Source organism: Mustela nigripes, chromosome 17, assembly GCF_022355385.1.
Source record: "Mustela nigripes isolate SB6536 chromosome 17, MUSNIG.SB6536, whole genome shotgun sequence".
NCBI lineage: Eukaryota > Metazoa > Chordata > Mammalia > Carnivora > Mustelidae > Mustela > Mustela nigripes.
Genome location: NC_081573.1, coordinates 15,322,020 through 15,337,835, shown reverse-complemented (window position 1 = coordinate 15,337,835; position 15,816 = coordinate 15,322,020). Strand labels below are relative to the sequence as shown.

At 47.0% G+C, this 15,816-nt stretch overlaps 1 protein-coding gene across 1 annotated transcript in view; it reads left to right on the top strand.

Annotated features, from left to right (window-relative positions):
- The first annotated feature begins 1,912 nt into the window (after positions 1-1,912).
- Positions 1,913-15,816, top strand: part of SPINT2 (serine peptidase inhibitor, Kunitz type 2) — a 31,333-nt gene continuing 17,429 nt past the window's right edge. Inside the window, exon 1 of the mRNA XM_059381506.1 lies at positions 1,913-2,435. Within this exon, the coding sequence (XP_059237489.1) occupies positions 2,330-2,435 (106 nt within the window). The 5' untranslated portion in view covers positions 1,913-2,329. The remainder of the gene's footprint in view (positions 2,436-15,816) is intronic.

Sequence of the window (15,816 nt, the reverse complement as noted above, 5' to 3'; positions counted from 1 at the left end):
TATCCCCTCCAGGTGTCAAATATCCTAGTCCTACCACTGTTCACAACATTACAAAATGAGTTCTGGGGTGCCTGGGTGGCTCAGTGGGTTAAAGCCTCTTCCTTCGGCTTAGGTCATGATTTCAGAGTTCTGGGATGGAGCCCCTGATCAGGCTCTCTGCTCAGCAGGGAGCCTGCTTCCCCTTCTCTCTCTGCCTGCCTCTCTGCCTAGTTGTGATCTCTCTGTCAAATAAATAAATAAAATCTTAAAAAAAAAAAAAAAAAGAGCTCCAACGGGACAGGGATTTTGCTTTGTTCCTTGTTGTATCTTCTCCGGCATTTGCAACAGTACCTGGCTCATAGTGGGTGCTCAATGAATATGCCAAATGAACAGATGCGTGAATGGACCTGTGACTCCTTTCCAGCCTCAACTCTCACCACAGTCCTGTTTTCCGGCTAAATTCCTGGCTTAGAGAAATGGGGTGGGGTCGGGGGGTTCAGGTGCTGGAGAGATCTTTGTTCTCACATTGAGACTCTTGACCTTGAGTCCTTGGACCTCACTAAAAGATTAAAGAAGATGGTGGGCAAAAAAGTTTTTTAATAAAAAAGAAATGGTGAGGACACCTGGTTGGCTCAGTTGGTACAGCACATGACTCTTGCTTGAACTTGAGGTTACTGAGTTCCTGCCTCATGCTGGGTGTAGAGACTATTTAAAAATAAAACAAATAAACAAAAAAATGGACACAAAAGCTCAATTGCTTCAGGTAGACACCATTTTGATAACCCAATTAAGGCTCCTCACACGTTAAGTGAGGAGGGAGCCTGAAGACTGGGAACAGCCCTGGATCCTGTAAGGCATTGTTGTCTTCCTTGCCTAGGGCCTTTGCATTTGCTGTTCCAGATGCTTAGAATGTTTCTCCATCAGCGCTTCTGATCCTTCAGGTTCATTATCAAAGCCACCTCCTCACTCCCACCACCTCAGTCCCTGATCATTGTCTGTGCTCCCCTGTCCCATCCCCAATCATTCTAGTCAGTCTGTCCTGTGCTTCTGTCATCACTACTCTTGGTTGTTCCTGTCTAGTGAGGAAAGGACTAGTCTGGCGTGGTCATTGCTGGGTTCCCAGGAACATGCTCAGTAGGCGTTGAGTGAATGTTCAATTTAGGAAGGAGTAAATTCCTCACCCTCAAAGGAGGGTAAAAATGAGGCAAGCGTCATCACCACATTTTCAGGAACCACTGATTTCCAGGAAGAGCATTCTGTACCCTCTTCTCCGACCCCCAGGCCCAGCCCAAGAGTGAAGGTACTGATGTAGGAGAGACGATGTTAAGATTCGAAGCCAATGGCCAAGAAAGAATTCTTAAGACATCTTTGGTGCAAAATGGTGGTTTATTAAAGCAGGGGGACAGGACCCTTGGGCAGAAAGAGGAGCAACCGGGTCAGGAGGAGTGGCCCCTTATAGACTTAGGAGTTGGGAGAGGGAGGTAAGGAAAAAGGGAGGTTTCAAAAGAACTTTCCCATGCTAAAGAGGACCTGCAAGTTACTGTTGTTTTTCCCCTCTAGCAAGGGATTAACATTAAGATAGTTGGGAGATTCTTGGAAGACTTATCAGGAGTCCCACCCAGGAGTGGAGGTGGGGGGAGGTTCGAGCTAGAATTTTTGGCTCTAGCCAAAACATCAAGGCAACTGAGCTGGTCAGTGGGCTCTAAGGAAATTTAATAATTTTTTCTTCTGCCTTTGTTTCAGTAGCAGGACGTCACCAAACCCAGGATCAGGGTAGCAGGAGCCCCAGGGCTCAGCAGGTTTGCTTCTCTCCACAGGCTAGGTCCCGCCCCCTCTCCCCCATCCAGGGGCCAGCCCAGGTGCGCGGAGGGGGGGAGGATCCTCGCTCAGGTGCCTGCTCCCTGCGCCTGCGCTCTACGCGCCCCGCCTCGCCAGGTGCGCCCCGCCCCCCTCCCGACCGGCCACCTTCCTTAGCTGCGCGGAGGCGGCCGCCATTGGCTTTAGCGCCCACCGAGTGTTTGGGAGGTTGGCGGGGTTCTGAACCGTGGAAGAGTCGCTGAGTGACTGACTGACTGACTAAAAGGGGCCAGTGAGGGGCGGACAGAGGCGTCGTGGCCGTAGGAGGCAGGTGTCCGCAAACCGAAGGTCCGGCGAGGTGGAGGGTGGGGGGTTTCCCGGAGGCTTCGGCAGGAGCGCCGGCGCAGCACCTCACAGACCCTCTGGGAGCGCCAGCACCTGAACACGAGGCTCTCTAGCGCGCGTGCGCGGCGAGGGTCCTCCCGCACCTGATCGCGAGACCCTAACGGCCAGCGGCTCGAGGCTTCGCGGGCGCTGCGGGGTGGAACCCGTCATGGCGCAGCTGTGTGGGCTGAGGCTGTGCGGGGCTTTCCTCGCCCTGTTGGCTTCGCTGCTCCTCTTCCGGGCTGAGGCGGCCGACGGAGAACGTGGCGTCCACGGTGAGGGCCAGGGCGGGTCTCCCGGGAGGAGTGGAAGGCCGACAGGCGGAGGGCGGGGCGCGAGGGGACTTGGGCAAGGTCTGAGCCGGGCGAATAGGCGGGAGAGGGAATTGGGAGACCTGGTGAAGCTCGTGGGGTGTGGTGGAGCGGGCTGTAGGAGATTGAGCCTGGGGCTGAGGTTTGGGAGCCCCTGGGACTGAGGACGGGCGGCGGAGCCCGAGTTGGGAAGGTTTCCTGCGGGTGAGGGAGGAGACTTAGGGGTATTGACCAGGAAGGAGTGGCATTGGCCCTTCCTGTGGCAGGAAGGGGGTGAGAGGCCCAACAGAAGACCAGCCTTCTGGCAGAGGAAAGTTCTGTGGCCTAGGGGAGCCCTGAGAGGCCGGGCTTGAGAGGGTGGGGATTGGATTAGGTGACGTAATGGCAGTTTAGCCTCTGGCAAGAAGCCCCCACGCCCACCTCTTTAGATACTGGACCACGGCCTCTCGAGAAATCTTACCTGGTTCAGTTGCAGTAGAGCGGCTCCAAAATGATGCCTCAGGAAGAAGAAGAAAAGCAAAAGTGTTGGAGGGGAGAAACTTTGCAAAGGTGCAAGAGTGGGGACTCCTTGGGATAAGAAGAGTATTGGCCTTGAGAAGCTGGGGTTGTGGTTGTGGAACTGGTCCTTATAGGTTGGTGGAGAATAAGGCCCTATTTAAATCTCTACATTCTCCAGAAGTTTGGCTTGGGAAGGTCATTTTGAACAAGTGTTGTCATAACCTCAAATGCTTCAGACAAGCACAGCCAGGCTTTGGGAAAAAACCCTCTTTTCAAATGAGAATTCACTGATTCAGCAAAACTTATTGAGCCCCTGCTATGTGTCAGGGATGATGCTGGCACCGGTGGTAACAGTTGTGACTCAGACAAGCCAGGTCCCAACACTTAGCTTGTATTCTAGTGGGAGAGACAGAGACAGTGAGTAAACATTTAGGTAAAGAGCAGTCACCGCAGTATTAAATTACTAAGAAGTAAATGAACAAGGTGAAGTACACAAACAGCGTGATGTAAGATGATGGGGCTGCTTTAGCTCAGGTGGTCGGTCAGGGGAGGCCTCTCTGAGGAGGGTGAGGTCTTGAGCCCTAACACAAAGACCTCTGGTGGGTGAGAGTCCATGGAGGTAATGGAGTCAGAGGCCTCCAGTTTGGAGGAAGCCTGGTAGTATTCAAGGAAAAGACACAGAATCATCCTAGCGGGAGTAGAAGTGGGGGTGGGGAGAGAATTGGAGGAGGATGTGAGGTGGGAGAAGTAGGCTGGAGCTCGGTGACTTTGTAGGCCACCGTTTTGGGTGGAAAGAAAAAAAGGAGGGTTTGTGTGCCGCTTATCACCTGTGGTGACTTCTGTAATTTATTTATTTTTTTAAAAGATTTTATTTATTTATTTGACAGAGATCATAGGCAGGCAGAGAGAGAGAGAGAGGAGGAAGCAGGCTGCCTGCTGAGCTGACCTGAGCTGAAGGCAGAGGCTTTAACCCACTGAGCCACCCTGGCGTCCCACCTGTGGTGATTTCTGAAGTCTATTAATTTACCCACGTCAGAGGCAGAGAGGGAAAAATGAGCTAATGGGGATGTCAGGGGCTATTGGGGAGAGAATCAGCTCTGGTAGGTCAAGGAATCAAGAGTGGAGGTAGGTGTTAGGTACCTGGGTGGCTCAGCGGTTAAGCGTCTCCCTTTGGCTCAGGTCCTGATGTCATCATCCTGCTCAGTGGAGAGTCTACTTCTCTCACTTGCTCTGCCTTTCCCCCTGCCTGTGCGTGCTCTCTCAGATAAATAAATGAAATCTTAAAAAACACATAGATAAAACAGGGACGCCTGGGTGGGCGGCTCAGTCAGTTAACCATCTGCATTCCGCTCAGGTCATGATCCCAGGGTCCTGGGATGGAGCCCCGTGTTGGGCTCCCTGCTCATTGGATAGCTTGCTTCTCCCTCTCCCTCTGCCTACCACTCTGCCTACTTATGCTCTCTCCCTGTCTCTCTGTCAAATAAATAAATAAAATCTAAAAAATTAAAACAACTCATAGGAAAAAAATTCAGGGGGCACCTGGGTGGCTCAGTAGGTTCAAGCCTCTGCTTTCTTTCTTTTTTTTTTTTTTTTTTTTTAAAGATTTTATTTATTTATCAGAGAGAGAGAGGGGGAGAGAGCGAGCACAGGAAGACAGAATGGCAGGCAGAGGCAGAGGGAGAAGCAGGCTCCCTGCTGAGCAAGGAGCCCGATGTGGGACTCCATCCCAGGACGCTGGGATCATGACCTGAGCCAAAGGCAGCTGCGTAACCAACTGAGCCACCCAGGCGTCCCAAGCCTCTGCTTTCAATTCAGGCCATGATCCCAGGGTCCTGGGATCGAGCCCTGCATCGGGCTCTCTGCTTGGCAGGGAGCCTGCTTCCCTCTTTCTCTCTCTGCCTGCCTCTCTGCCTACTTATGATTTCTGTCTGTCAAATAAATAAATAAAAATCTTAAAAAAAAAAAAATTCAGGTGCTGAACATACTTGCAGTCTGAACTAGAATTTGACATGTCTTTTTTCAATGACATAATCATGTTAGGATATGCCTTTTAGTTACCTGCTCTGGGACTTAATCAAAACCGAATTTAGGGCTAAACTCTATTGCTTACTGAGTTCTGATCCTTGAAACAGCGTGGTTGGGTGGTCAAGCTACAGATCTTGCCTAAGATCATGCAGTCGTAATTGACAAAGTCAAGTCTGGCTTCAGAGGCCTTTCCCTGGTGGCCTTTCTGGCTGCTGCAGCTGGGTGGACCTCCTGACCTTTCAGAAGTACTCTTGTCTCGTTGGGTGAACTAATGACCTTGCTTATCTGAAGTTCTGTTTGTTTGAAAGCTTTCAGTAGTTTAATTTGAACGAGGAGGTAGTTTTGATTTTTTTTTCAGGCAACAGGGTCTTCCACTAAGAGTGACGTTTCTCCAGCCCCATGCAACTGCATAGGTGCCACTAGATGAGTATGGTGAGGTGGGGACTGTGTAGTGAATGTGTGTGAGGGGGTGATGGTAATGATTGGTCAAGGAATTTGATCTTTGTGAAGACGTGAGGGGGCTGAGGGGTAGAGAGCAGATAGGGTCGGTGAATTGTTGGAGTTGAGGTTTTGGAGGGCATGAACTGGAAAGAAAGGATATGATGGGCAGTGAGTGAGATGCTTGAAACTGAGATTCCAAGAAGTTGTGTTTCTTGAGACAAGGTCTAGACATAACCATTGTGGGACGAAGCTGAGGGGAGGGCAAGATCACTGGAGAAGAGGTTTAGGAACCAAGAGGCCAGGATGGTCTGAGGGTCACCAACCTGGGTATGGAAATTACTGGGAATGATGAGGGAGGCAGCACAAGAGATAGTGAGCCAGGAGCTAAAGTCATGAAATGAGGAGTAGTGATCTGGGCAGATGATGCACAAGGTGGGGTACAGTCTGTTTTGATGGTGATTAATAGCTGGACTTTGGAGAGGGCAGAACACTGTAGAAGCAGCACCAGGTGCAAGGAGACCTACCCTCTTGGAAATGTCTTTGAGGGAGGAAGGGTTTGGTTAGAGTAAGGAGAATGTGATGAGAATGTTCAGAGAGGAGATGAGAAAATAAGAGATTTTGCTTAAGGCAATTGCTAAGTTCCCAAACCCTGGAAGTTAGGGGGAAGAGGGATGAGAACAGTATAGGATGTATGGGGATGAGGGGAGTTAAGTCAGGAGTCTGGGCTGATGTCATGATAAGCAAGTGATAGGAGTGCAGTCGGGTTCAAGGCTGAAAGTGTTGGGCAGGGACTGGGTGTTGGGAGGACAGATGGCAAGGGGTGTGGTGGTAAGTAGTGGATACTTGGACTCTGGACAAGGGTGTCCTGAAACCGGACCCTTGCAGCTGGAGGTGGAGGAAAGCTGATACTGCTCTGCGTGTTTCTAGCATTCAGGTAGGGCGCCAGTCTACCGTGGAAAGCACACTGAGATTATAAACCCTCCGCTCCCAAGAGGCCTCCAACAGGCTTTATGTGACTTGTAGTTTGTAGAATTGAGATTTATTTTTTAAAAGATTTTGATCACAAGTAGGCAGAGAGGCAGGTGGAGAGAGGGGGAAGCAGGCTCCCTGCTGAGCAGAGAGCCCCATGCAGGGCTGGATCTCAGGACCCTGGGATCATGACCTGAGCTGAAGGCAGAGGCCTTAACCCACTGAGCCAACCAGGTGCCCCTAAAATTGGGAATTTTTTTTTTTTAAGATTTTTTTTTAATTTATTTACTTGAGAGAGAGTGAGAGAGAGCATGAACGAGGAGAAGGTCAGAGAGAGAAGCCGACTCCGCATGGAGCTGGGAGTCCGATGCGGGACTCGATCCCGGGACTCCAGGATCATGACCTGAGCCGAAGGCAGTCAGTCGTCCAACCAACTGAGCCACCCAGATGTCCCTAAAATTGGGAATTTTTTATGGAAAAATATGGTTATGGCTCTCTGCCTGAAAAATGTGAAGATCTGTGGCACCAGATCAGTGTTCCCACATGGCACCCATAGTGCTCCTTTTGGAAAGGACATACACTACTCGGTCTTTATGTACTTGGCCTGCCCACTGTATCTCTAAGCATTTAAGTTGTAACCTCCCCCATCTTAATATGTTCCATTTTGTAAATGGAGGTAGAGGAAACAGCTCCTTATAAATTGTATAGTGCAAGTGTGTGTGTCATTGCTGTTAGGGAGGGAAAAGCCCTTATCAGTTGGCCACAGATGTGTGTAATTCTTTTTTTTTTTTTAATTTCTTCCCAGGTGATAAGTCCTATTATCTGGAGTGTCCCAAAATACGTAATTTTGATTTCACTCAATTTAAGGATAGATAATACAGTCGGCCCTCGAACAACACAGGGGTTAGGAGCAACTCTGCAGTTGAGAATCCAAATCTAAATTTTGATTCCTCAAAAACGTAGCCTGCTGATAGCCTGCTCTCTAAGCCTTACCAATGACATAAACAGTTAATTAACACATATTTTGTGTTACATGTATAAAATACTGTATTCTTCTGTTTGTTTGTTTGTTTTTAAAGATTTTACTTATTTATTTGACAGAGATCACAAGTAGGCAGAGAGGCAGGCAGAGAGAGAGCAGGAAGCAGGCTCCCTGCTGAGCAGAGAGCCCGATGTGGGCTCAATCTCAGGACCCTGGGATCATGACCTGAGCTGAAGGCAGAGGCTTTAACCCACTGCGCCACCCAGCCACCCCTTAAATACTGTATTCTTAAAGAGAGCTAGAGAAAAAATATTAAGAAAATCATCAAGAAAAAGTTCAACTGTGTATTCCTTTTCAGGACAAAACCTCAAAAATTCCTTTGGGAAGTTTAAGTGTAGTTCCTGCTGCCAATAACTATGCCTCACCTTGGGCTCATCAGAGCTTGGAGTTAATGGTGCTGGGCTTTGTTGATTGTTCTTGGGACTTTCCACTGGAGAAAGTGCAGCAGCCTACATTTGAGAGCCTCTATTGCATTTTCTAGTGATCTTCAGTTTCCATCTACCTCTTGGGTTAATTCGTTTCCCCAGCACTTTGACTAAAAGGACAAATTTCCAGCACTTCTAATAAGCATGTTCTTAGTCACCACTCCTTTCTCTTAAACCCCATCCACAGGGAGCTAAAGTGCAGTTGGTGTTAGTGATTGGCTGTGGGTTCTCCAAAGTAGCATCTTCTAGGGTTTTTTTTTTTTTTGTTTTTGTTTTTTAAGATTGGTGTATTTATTTGAGAGAGAGCTTGAGCTCACCCCTGTGAGTAGAGGGAAGGGGAGAGAGCGAGAATCTTTAGGCAAACTCTCTGCTGAACCTGGAGCCCTGAGTCTGCAAGGCTCATCCCACTACCCCAGGAGATCCTGACCTGAGCCAAACCAAGAGTCTGGCTCTTAACGGACTGAGCCAGTCAGGTGTCCCTAGCATCTTCTAGTGTTCTGCCCTTCACAGAAGAGGCACTTGTTTTGCTTGCAATCAAGGCAGTTTGCAGGATACTTTGAAATACTTACTCACTGGTTTATCCAAGACATTTTTTTTTTAAAGATTTTATTTATTTATTTGATGGAGATCACAAGTAGGCAGAGAGGCGGACAGACAGACAGGAGGAAGCAGGCTCCCTGCCAAGCAAAGAGCCCGATGTGGGACTCGATCCCAGGGCCCTGAGATCATGACCTGAGCCGAAGGCAGAGGCTTAACCCACTGAGCCACGCAGGCGCCCCCAAGACATACATTTTTAAAAAGATTTTATTTATTTATTTATTTGATAGAGCACAAGCCGGGGGAGCAGCAGGCAGAGAGAGAGAGGGAGAAGCAGGCTCCCAGCTAAGCAGGAAGCCATGTGGAACTCGATCCCAGGACCCTGGGATCATAACCTGAGCCAAAAGCAGGCGCTTGACTCACTGAGCCACCCAGGCACCCCTATTTAAACACCTACTATGTGCAAGGTACAGTTTTAGGCCCAGGAAACAGCACTGAACAAAACAAATGACCTCCTGATGCATGGCAGCCACCTTGTAATGAAAGAAAGACAGTACAGTCATAAAATGGCAGTGAATATGTACCTGGAAATGAGTACTGTAAGAAAAGTAAGGTAAGATTTGGTGTGCTTAGTGCTGAAAACATGGCCTTCGAAGCTCAGATGGTGACGGCCCCTAAGGAACATTGAGGGCCTCACTTTCAGGTCCTCTGAAGGTCCACGGAAAAGATTCCTTTGTGAAGTGAAGCAGACTTCTCTTTCACCTGCTCCCCACACACTTCTCATCTTTCCTCTCCTGGGAGTCATTTATAACTCTCACACTTAAGGTAAGTTGACAGGGCATCCAGGCCTGTGCCATGTGCTGATGTGGTAGCCAGAGATTCATGTGAGAAGCGAGTGATCCCTGATTTCATGGACCCTAGGAAGCCTTGATGGATCACTGGTCACATGACTAAAGCAGTTTTCACAGTGACCCCAGAAGCAATAGCAGGCGGATTATGGGTGTCTGTGCAGTCCTGGTCACAAATGTCATTTCATGTATTGTTTCTGAAAAGATCTTTTTGAAAACTGAAAAGGGATGCTGGAACATGGATGCTGAGGCCCCATACGTAATTTTAGAGTTTAGTTAATTTGAAATTATTTGAAGTATATTTTTCATGATTAGAAATCCATTTTAGAAATGAAGGCAAAAAAATTTAGCTGTTGTTTTACATACTAGTGTTTTGAGATGGATCTCACCGAAAGGGGCCTGGCTTTGGCTTCTAAAGTCCTTGAGTTCATACGGCATATTTTATGTGTCCCCCTGGGTCTGTCATTTAGAGTCCAGGACATGCACTTAAGGGGGTGAAAAATAACTGCCATCATTGTTTGTGACCTTTCAAGGGACCACTCATAAACAGATGCAGAGTATGTATGTGGTATTGAAATTTAATGGGACATAATGGAAAAACATGTCTGAAAACGTTCCTCAGGGATGATAATGAAAAACAAGTTTGAGAAACACTGTTCCAGGGAGAAGGGTATATTAGCTTTCATCAATTTGTGAAAATGGTCCATGATTCAGAAAAGGTTAAGAATCCCTTGAATTGGGTGCCTGGGTGGCTCACTGGGTTGAGCTTCTCTTCTGCCTTTGGCTCAGGTCATGGTCTCAGAGTCCTGGGATCGAGCCCCGCATCAGGCTCTCTGCTTAGCAGGGAGCCTGCTCCCCCACAACCCCTCTGCCGATTCTCTGCCTTCTTGTGATTTTTCTCTCTGTCAAATAAAAAAAAAAAAATCTTAGAGGGAGTCCCATGAAAGACACTGAAACTGCCTTTCCAAGTTACTCAGATGGGCTACTGTGATTGTAGGTAAGGGTAGAATTCATAGTCTTGTTTGATGAATATGCAGTGACAGTGGGTAGGAGCGGTGGTTTGCCTTGTGCCAATGGTTTCTAAAGTGTAAACTTCTATATCTCGATATTTTATATCTAAAGTGCCAAGGTTTTATATCTAAAACGAGATATTATGAGTCTTATAATTTAAGTTGGATTTGTCGTTGTAAATGTTCTTTCCTCATAAATACCCAAGGGTTATTTTAAAGTTTCTGCATTATTTATCGTAATAATGACAACTTCCAGGCACCCAAACCTAGAGGAGATGGGTAGTTAGTAGCTTTCTTTCCTTTTTTAAAAGATTTTATTTATTTATTTGACAGAGAAAGATCACAAGTAGGCAGAGAGAGAGAGAAGCAGGCTCCCTGCTGAGCAGAGAGGCTGATGCAGAGCTCCATCCCAAGACCCTGAGATCATGATCTGAGCCGAAGGCAGTGGCTTAACCTACTGAGCCACCCAGGTGCCCCATTGGTAGCTTTCTTTTTTTTTTTTTAAAGATTTTTTATTTATTTATTTGACAGAGAGAGATCACAAGTAGGCAGAGAGGCAGGCAGAGAGAGAGAGGAGGAAGCAGGCTCCCTGCTGAGCAGAGAGCCCGATGTGGGACTCGATCCCGGGACCCCGAGATCATGACCTGAGCCGAAGGCAGCGGCTTAACCCACTGAGCCACCCAGGCGCCCGGTAGCTTTCTTTACTGAAAACAGAAGCACTCAAGTATGTAGAACCTACCCAGCTAACCCAAATAGGTGAATTCCTAGGTCCCTTAGAAATCAAGCTGATCATAAAGTACATGTCAACTCTGGAATTTGGCACAGTGGGATTAAAACAGCCATGAGTACCTCCTGGATACTCAGTACCTCTTTGCTTACACAGAGCTTTTAAAGATAGCTCATTCTTCAGTGAAGAGATACTAGAAGGTCCAAATGGGTAACCAGGGCATATTTTTTCTTACTTTCCCCAGGCCTTGAACACTTAATCTCAGCATAATGTGGGGTTGCAGGACTTTGATCTATGTGATAGTTTGCCTTTGTCCTACCATGGTGAAGATCAGAAAGGTATCACTTAAGGTGTGGTAAATGGTCACACAGCAGAAAAATAAAGGGAAGGGTGATGGTTTAATTGGTTTTATTGACTCTGACTTGAGGTTTTCCATAGCCCCGTGTCCTGTTAGCCATCATACTCAGTTGGATTTTCTAGTGAACTCTGCCATCCTTTTTGTACCTTCATTCCCACTGTCGCTGTATTAGTCTGGCCTCATAAAAATATATTATCTACTCTTTATTCAAAGATTTGTTCTAAAAATTTTTTTTAAGATTTGATTTCTGTATTTGACAGATCACAAGTAGGCAGAGAGGCAGGCAGAGAAAGGAGGAAGCAGGCTCCCGCTGAGCAGAGAGCCTGATGCGAGGCTTGATCCCAGGACCCTGGGATCATGACCTGAACTGAAGGCAGAAGGCAGAGGCTTTAACCCACTGAATTTTTCTTATTTATTTATTTATTTATTTATTTATTTATTTATTTCGGGGGGGTGAGAGAAAGAAACAGACTCTGCTGAGCAGGGAGCCTAATATGGGACTTGATCCCAAAACCCTGGGATCATTATTTGAACTGAAGGCAGATGCTTAACAGACTGAGCCACCCAGGTGCCCCTGTTTAAGAGTTTATAATGGAATATAAAACTCCTTCAGTCTTCACAACACTCTTATGTTATTGGTCTGTGTGTAAAAGAAATCCCTCCCATTTGAGTCCCATTTGAGTTGTTTTAAAGAAATGCATCTGTGGGGATGCTTGGGTAGCTCAGGTCATAATCCCTGGGTCCTGGGATCAAGTTCTGAGTTAGGCTCCCTGCTCGGTTGGGGGCGGGGGTTGCTTCTGCAAAAAAAGAAATACCTGTGTGTGCTCCCAGAATTTACTTCAGTAGGGACTGTGGAGGAAAAGCTGATGAGTCTCTTTGCTTTGTTACTCAATAGTGAATTCAAGTGCCTTTTCCCAGACAAGCCATTGTCAGGACCCCCTCAAAATTAATAGTGCATTCTGAAGCAGGCATCGTAAGTCTAGATGTCACACACAGAAGGGGACTTTTTGTTAACACACTTGCCAGAAAACACTTTTATACTAACTAAATCCAGAATATGTATACATCACACAGAGACCCTTACTTAAGCTTGGGCTACGTTCTAATGTCCCTTAGGGTAGTTATCTTGCTAACATTCTCAGCTTTTACTGCTAAACTAAGTAGATTTTAAAGAGAAAACTGTTTATTGCAGAATTTTTCTGACACCAGATGGAATGGGCTTTTCTACAGTTCTCAGTGGACACCCATTTGACTCATTTCTGACACCAACTCCACGGAGTTAGCACAGAGCCCACGGGTTACCAGCTCAGTCCCACAACCCGCTTCTCCCACACCTTCACTGGAATGTCCCAGGTTGTCACCTGTACTTCCAACCTGTGTGCTATAAATCAAAGGTTCCCACAACCCCCTTGGTTAATTTGCTAGAATGGCTCACAGAACTCAGATATATTTACCAGTGTATTATAAAGGATAAGGATGAACAGCCAGATGAAGACATGGAGTGAAGTCTGGGAGGGTCCCCAGCACAGAAGCTCTGTCCTTGTGGAGTTTGGGGTGAGCCAGCCTCCTGGTACATGATGTGTTCACCAACACACCTCTCCTAACTCCTTCGGTTAGGGTCTTTTAGAAAGCTTCATCATGTAGGCATGATTGATTATTAACTCAAACTCCCACCCCCCACCCTTTCCTGGAGGATGGGGGTTTGGCTTAAAGTTCCAACCCCTCAGTCTTTCCCTTGTCTTTCTGGCAGTCAGCCCCCCACCCCAATCATCTCACTATGACACCACAGAGATTCCCAGACTCTTAGCTCTTGTGTCAGGAACCCGGCTCAAAAACCAGCGTTCCTAGTACTGAAGAAACCACAAGGGAGGGGGCACCTGGGTGGCTCAGTGGGTTAAGCCTCTGCCTCAGGTCATGAGCTCAGGGGTCCTGGGATTGAGCCCACATCGGGCTTTCTGCTCAGCAGGGAGCCTGCTTCCTCCTCTCTGCCTTTTTCTCTGCCTACTTGTGATCTCTCTCTCTCAAATAAATAAAAATCTTAAAATATAAAAGAAAAACCACAAGGGAGGTACAGTGGGGGGTGTGGGGGGTTGGCCAAATCTGTCTTACTGTGTCAAAGATAGGCTGAATCCATAATCAGAGCTTCGCCTTATCTTCTGGTTTACATACTCCAAGCCTCTAAAAATCTGCATTTTTCTTTTCTTTTTTTTTTTAAGCAGCCAGGCCTAAATCAGGGAATATGTGGCTTTCTGAATTAAAGTATATGGTGTTTATATATTTTCCGGCTTTATTGTTAGATTAGTATGCGTTTGTTGCATGTACTATTGTTCCCACATTATGAGTGAGGAAATAGGCACAGGAAGGTTAGAACTGCCTCTGGGTAAGACAGCAGGCTCGTAAGAGGCAGCCAGGGTTGCCTGCACACACAGATCCTTTACCGGAACAGAGGATCTGTCCTACAAGCTTTTGTCAAATGCCTCCCGTATGTGTCATTCCCCTGTCCCAGAGCCTTGGGTCATTTCCTTTGTACCTTATGTTGGCTTACAAGCTCTTTGAATTTCAGATGTGATTGTAGTATTTTACCTTTTGTGATTTTGTTGTTGTTTTGTTTTGTTCTGTTTTTCTGCCCAAGTGTGTCTTTTTTCTACTTGTAAACCCCTGGAGGTCAGATGACCACATCTCCAGTCAGCGCCTTCTATGTATAGGATGGCTGCTCAGCCCAGTTTACCTTGGACGGTTCCAGTTTATGCCACCATATGTCACAGAGTGACTATTAAGAACAGGTTATTTTAGTTTCTGTTCTGTGGAAAGTGTAAAGCATTCCAACAAAGGGTTTTAATGTAGTTTTTTTTTTTTTTTTTTTGCACCCATGCTGTTGATTGCTAAATGTAATAGTCTGATCATGACGCTGAATAAATGTGTCTTAAAAAAAAAAAAAATACCCCCTTTCGGGGTGCCTGGGTGGCTCAGTTGTTAAGCATCTGCCTTTGGTTCAGGTCATGATCCCAGGGTTCTGGGATCAAGAACCGGATGGGGCTCCCTGCTCAGTGGGAAGCCTGCTTCTCCCTCTCCCACTCCCCATGCTTGTGTTCCCTCTCTCTCTTTGTGTCTCTCTCTGTCAAATAAATAAACACAACCTTTATTTTATTTTATTTATTTATTTTTAAGATTGTGTTTATTTATTTGACAAAGGGAGAGAGATCACAAGTAGGCAGAGAGGCAGGCAGAGATGATGAAGTTCTAGAACCTAGGTGAGGTTTGGTGGGCTGAGGTCCGGAGCCGACGACCAAGAAAGAATTCTTGAGACATCTTTGGTGCAAAATGGTGGTTTATTAAAGCACGGGGACAGGACCCGTGGGCAGGAAGAGCTGCTGCCCCGGGTTGTGAGGGATGGCAGGTTATGTACCCTGCTGTTGGGGGAAGGTGAGGGGAAGGGAGGTTTCAGTGGAGTTTTCATATGCTAAAGAGGGCCTACAAGGTGCCAGGATGTTCCAGGCCTGCCGGAGGCCTTGCCCTTGCTGCTGGATCAATGTTGTCTTTAGACCAGCCATTAACATTAAGATCTTTGGGAGACTTTTTGGTGGGGTCTCACAATCCTGCTATCAATCGTCTTTGTTAGTGAGATTTAGGACATTTGTAAGCCAAGGGAGACTCCTGTCTAGCAGGATTGTGAGCTCTGCAAGTTAACTATTTGCTTATTGTTCATGGCAGTCAGGGCTGCCTGAGGGATGCTACACTTATGGAGGGGAAAGGGTGAAGAGGGGGTGCAAGGTGCCAGCTCTTGCTTTGTCCTCAGCCAGCCTCCTGCTCCCTCATCAGAGAGAGAGGGGGAAGCAGATCAGAGAGCCTCATACGGGGCTCCATCCCAGGACCCTGTGATCATGACCTGAGCGGAAGGCAGAGGCTTTAATCCACTGAGTCACCCAGGCGCCCCTATTTATCCTATAGTTTTAAGTTTTTTAACTGAAAGTTTTAAACAGAAGAGACCGTAATCCACTATCCTGATAAAACCACTGCTGATCCTTAAAAAACAAAAGTAATGCATTCACAAGATTAGAATACTCACACTGTACTGAAAGATCCAGATGGAAAAGAAAAACTGGAAAAGGCTCCCTCCTTTCAGGCCCTTTCTTTAAAGGTACATTTATACACGCATCTAAATTAAAAGCTTAGAAAGGAATTAAAATAGTAAACCATTCTCTTCCTTTTTTCCCCCTCTTAGTCTTCCATATTTTCTATACCAGCACACATACCTTTGCCTGTTTTTTTTTTTTTTTTTAAAGATTTTATTTATTTATTTGACAGACAGAGATCACAAGTAGGCAGAGAGGCAGGCAGAGAGAGAGAGGAGGAAGCAGGCTCCCTGCTGAGCAGAGAGCCCGATGCGGGACTCGATCCCAGGACCTTGAGATCATGACCTGAGCTGAAGGCAGCGGCTTAACCCACTGAGCCACCCAGGCGCCCC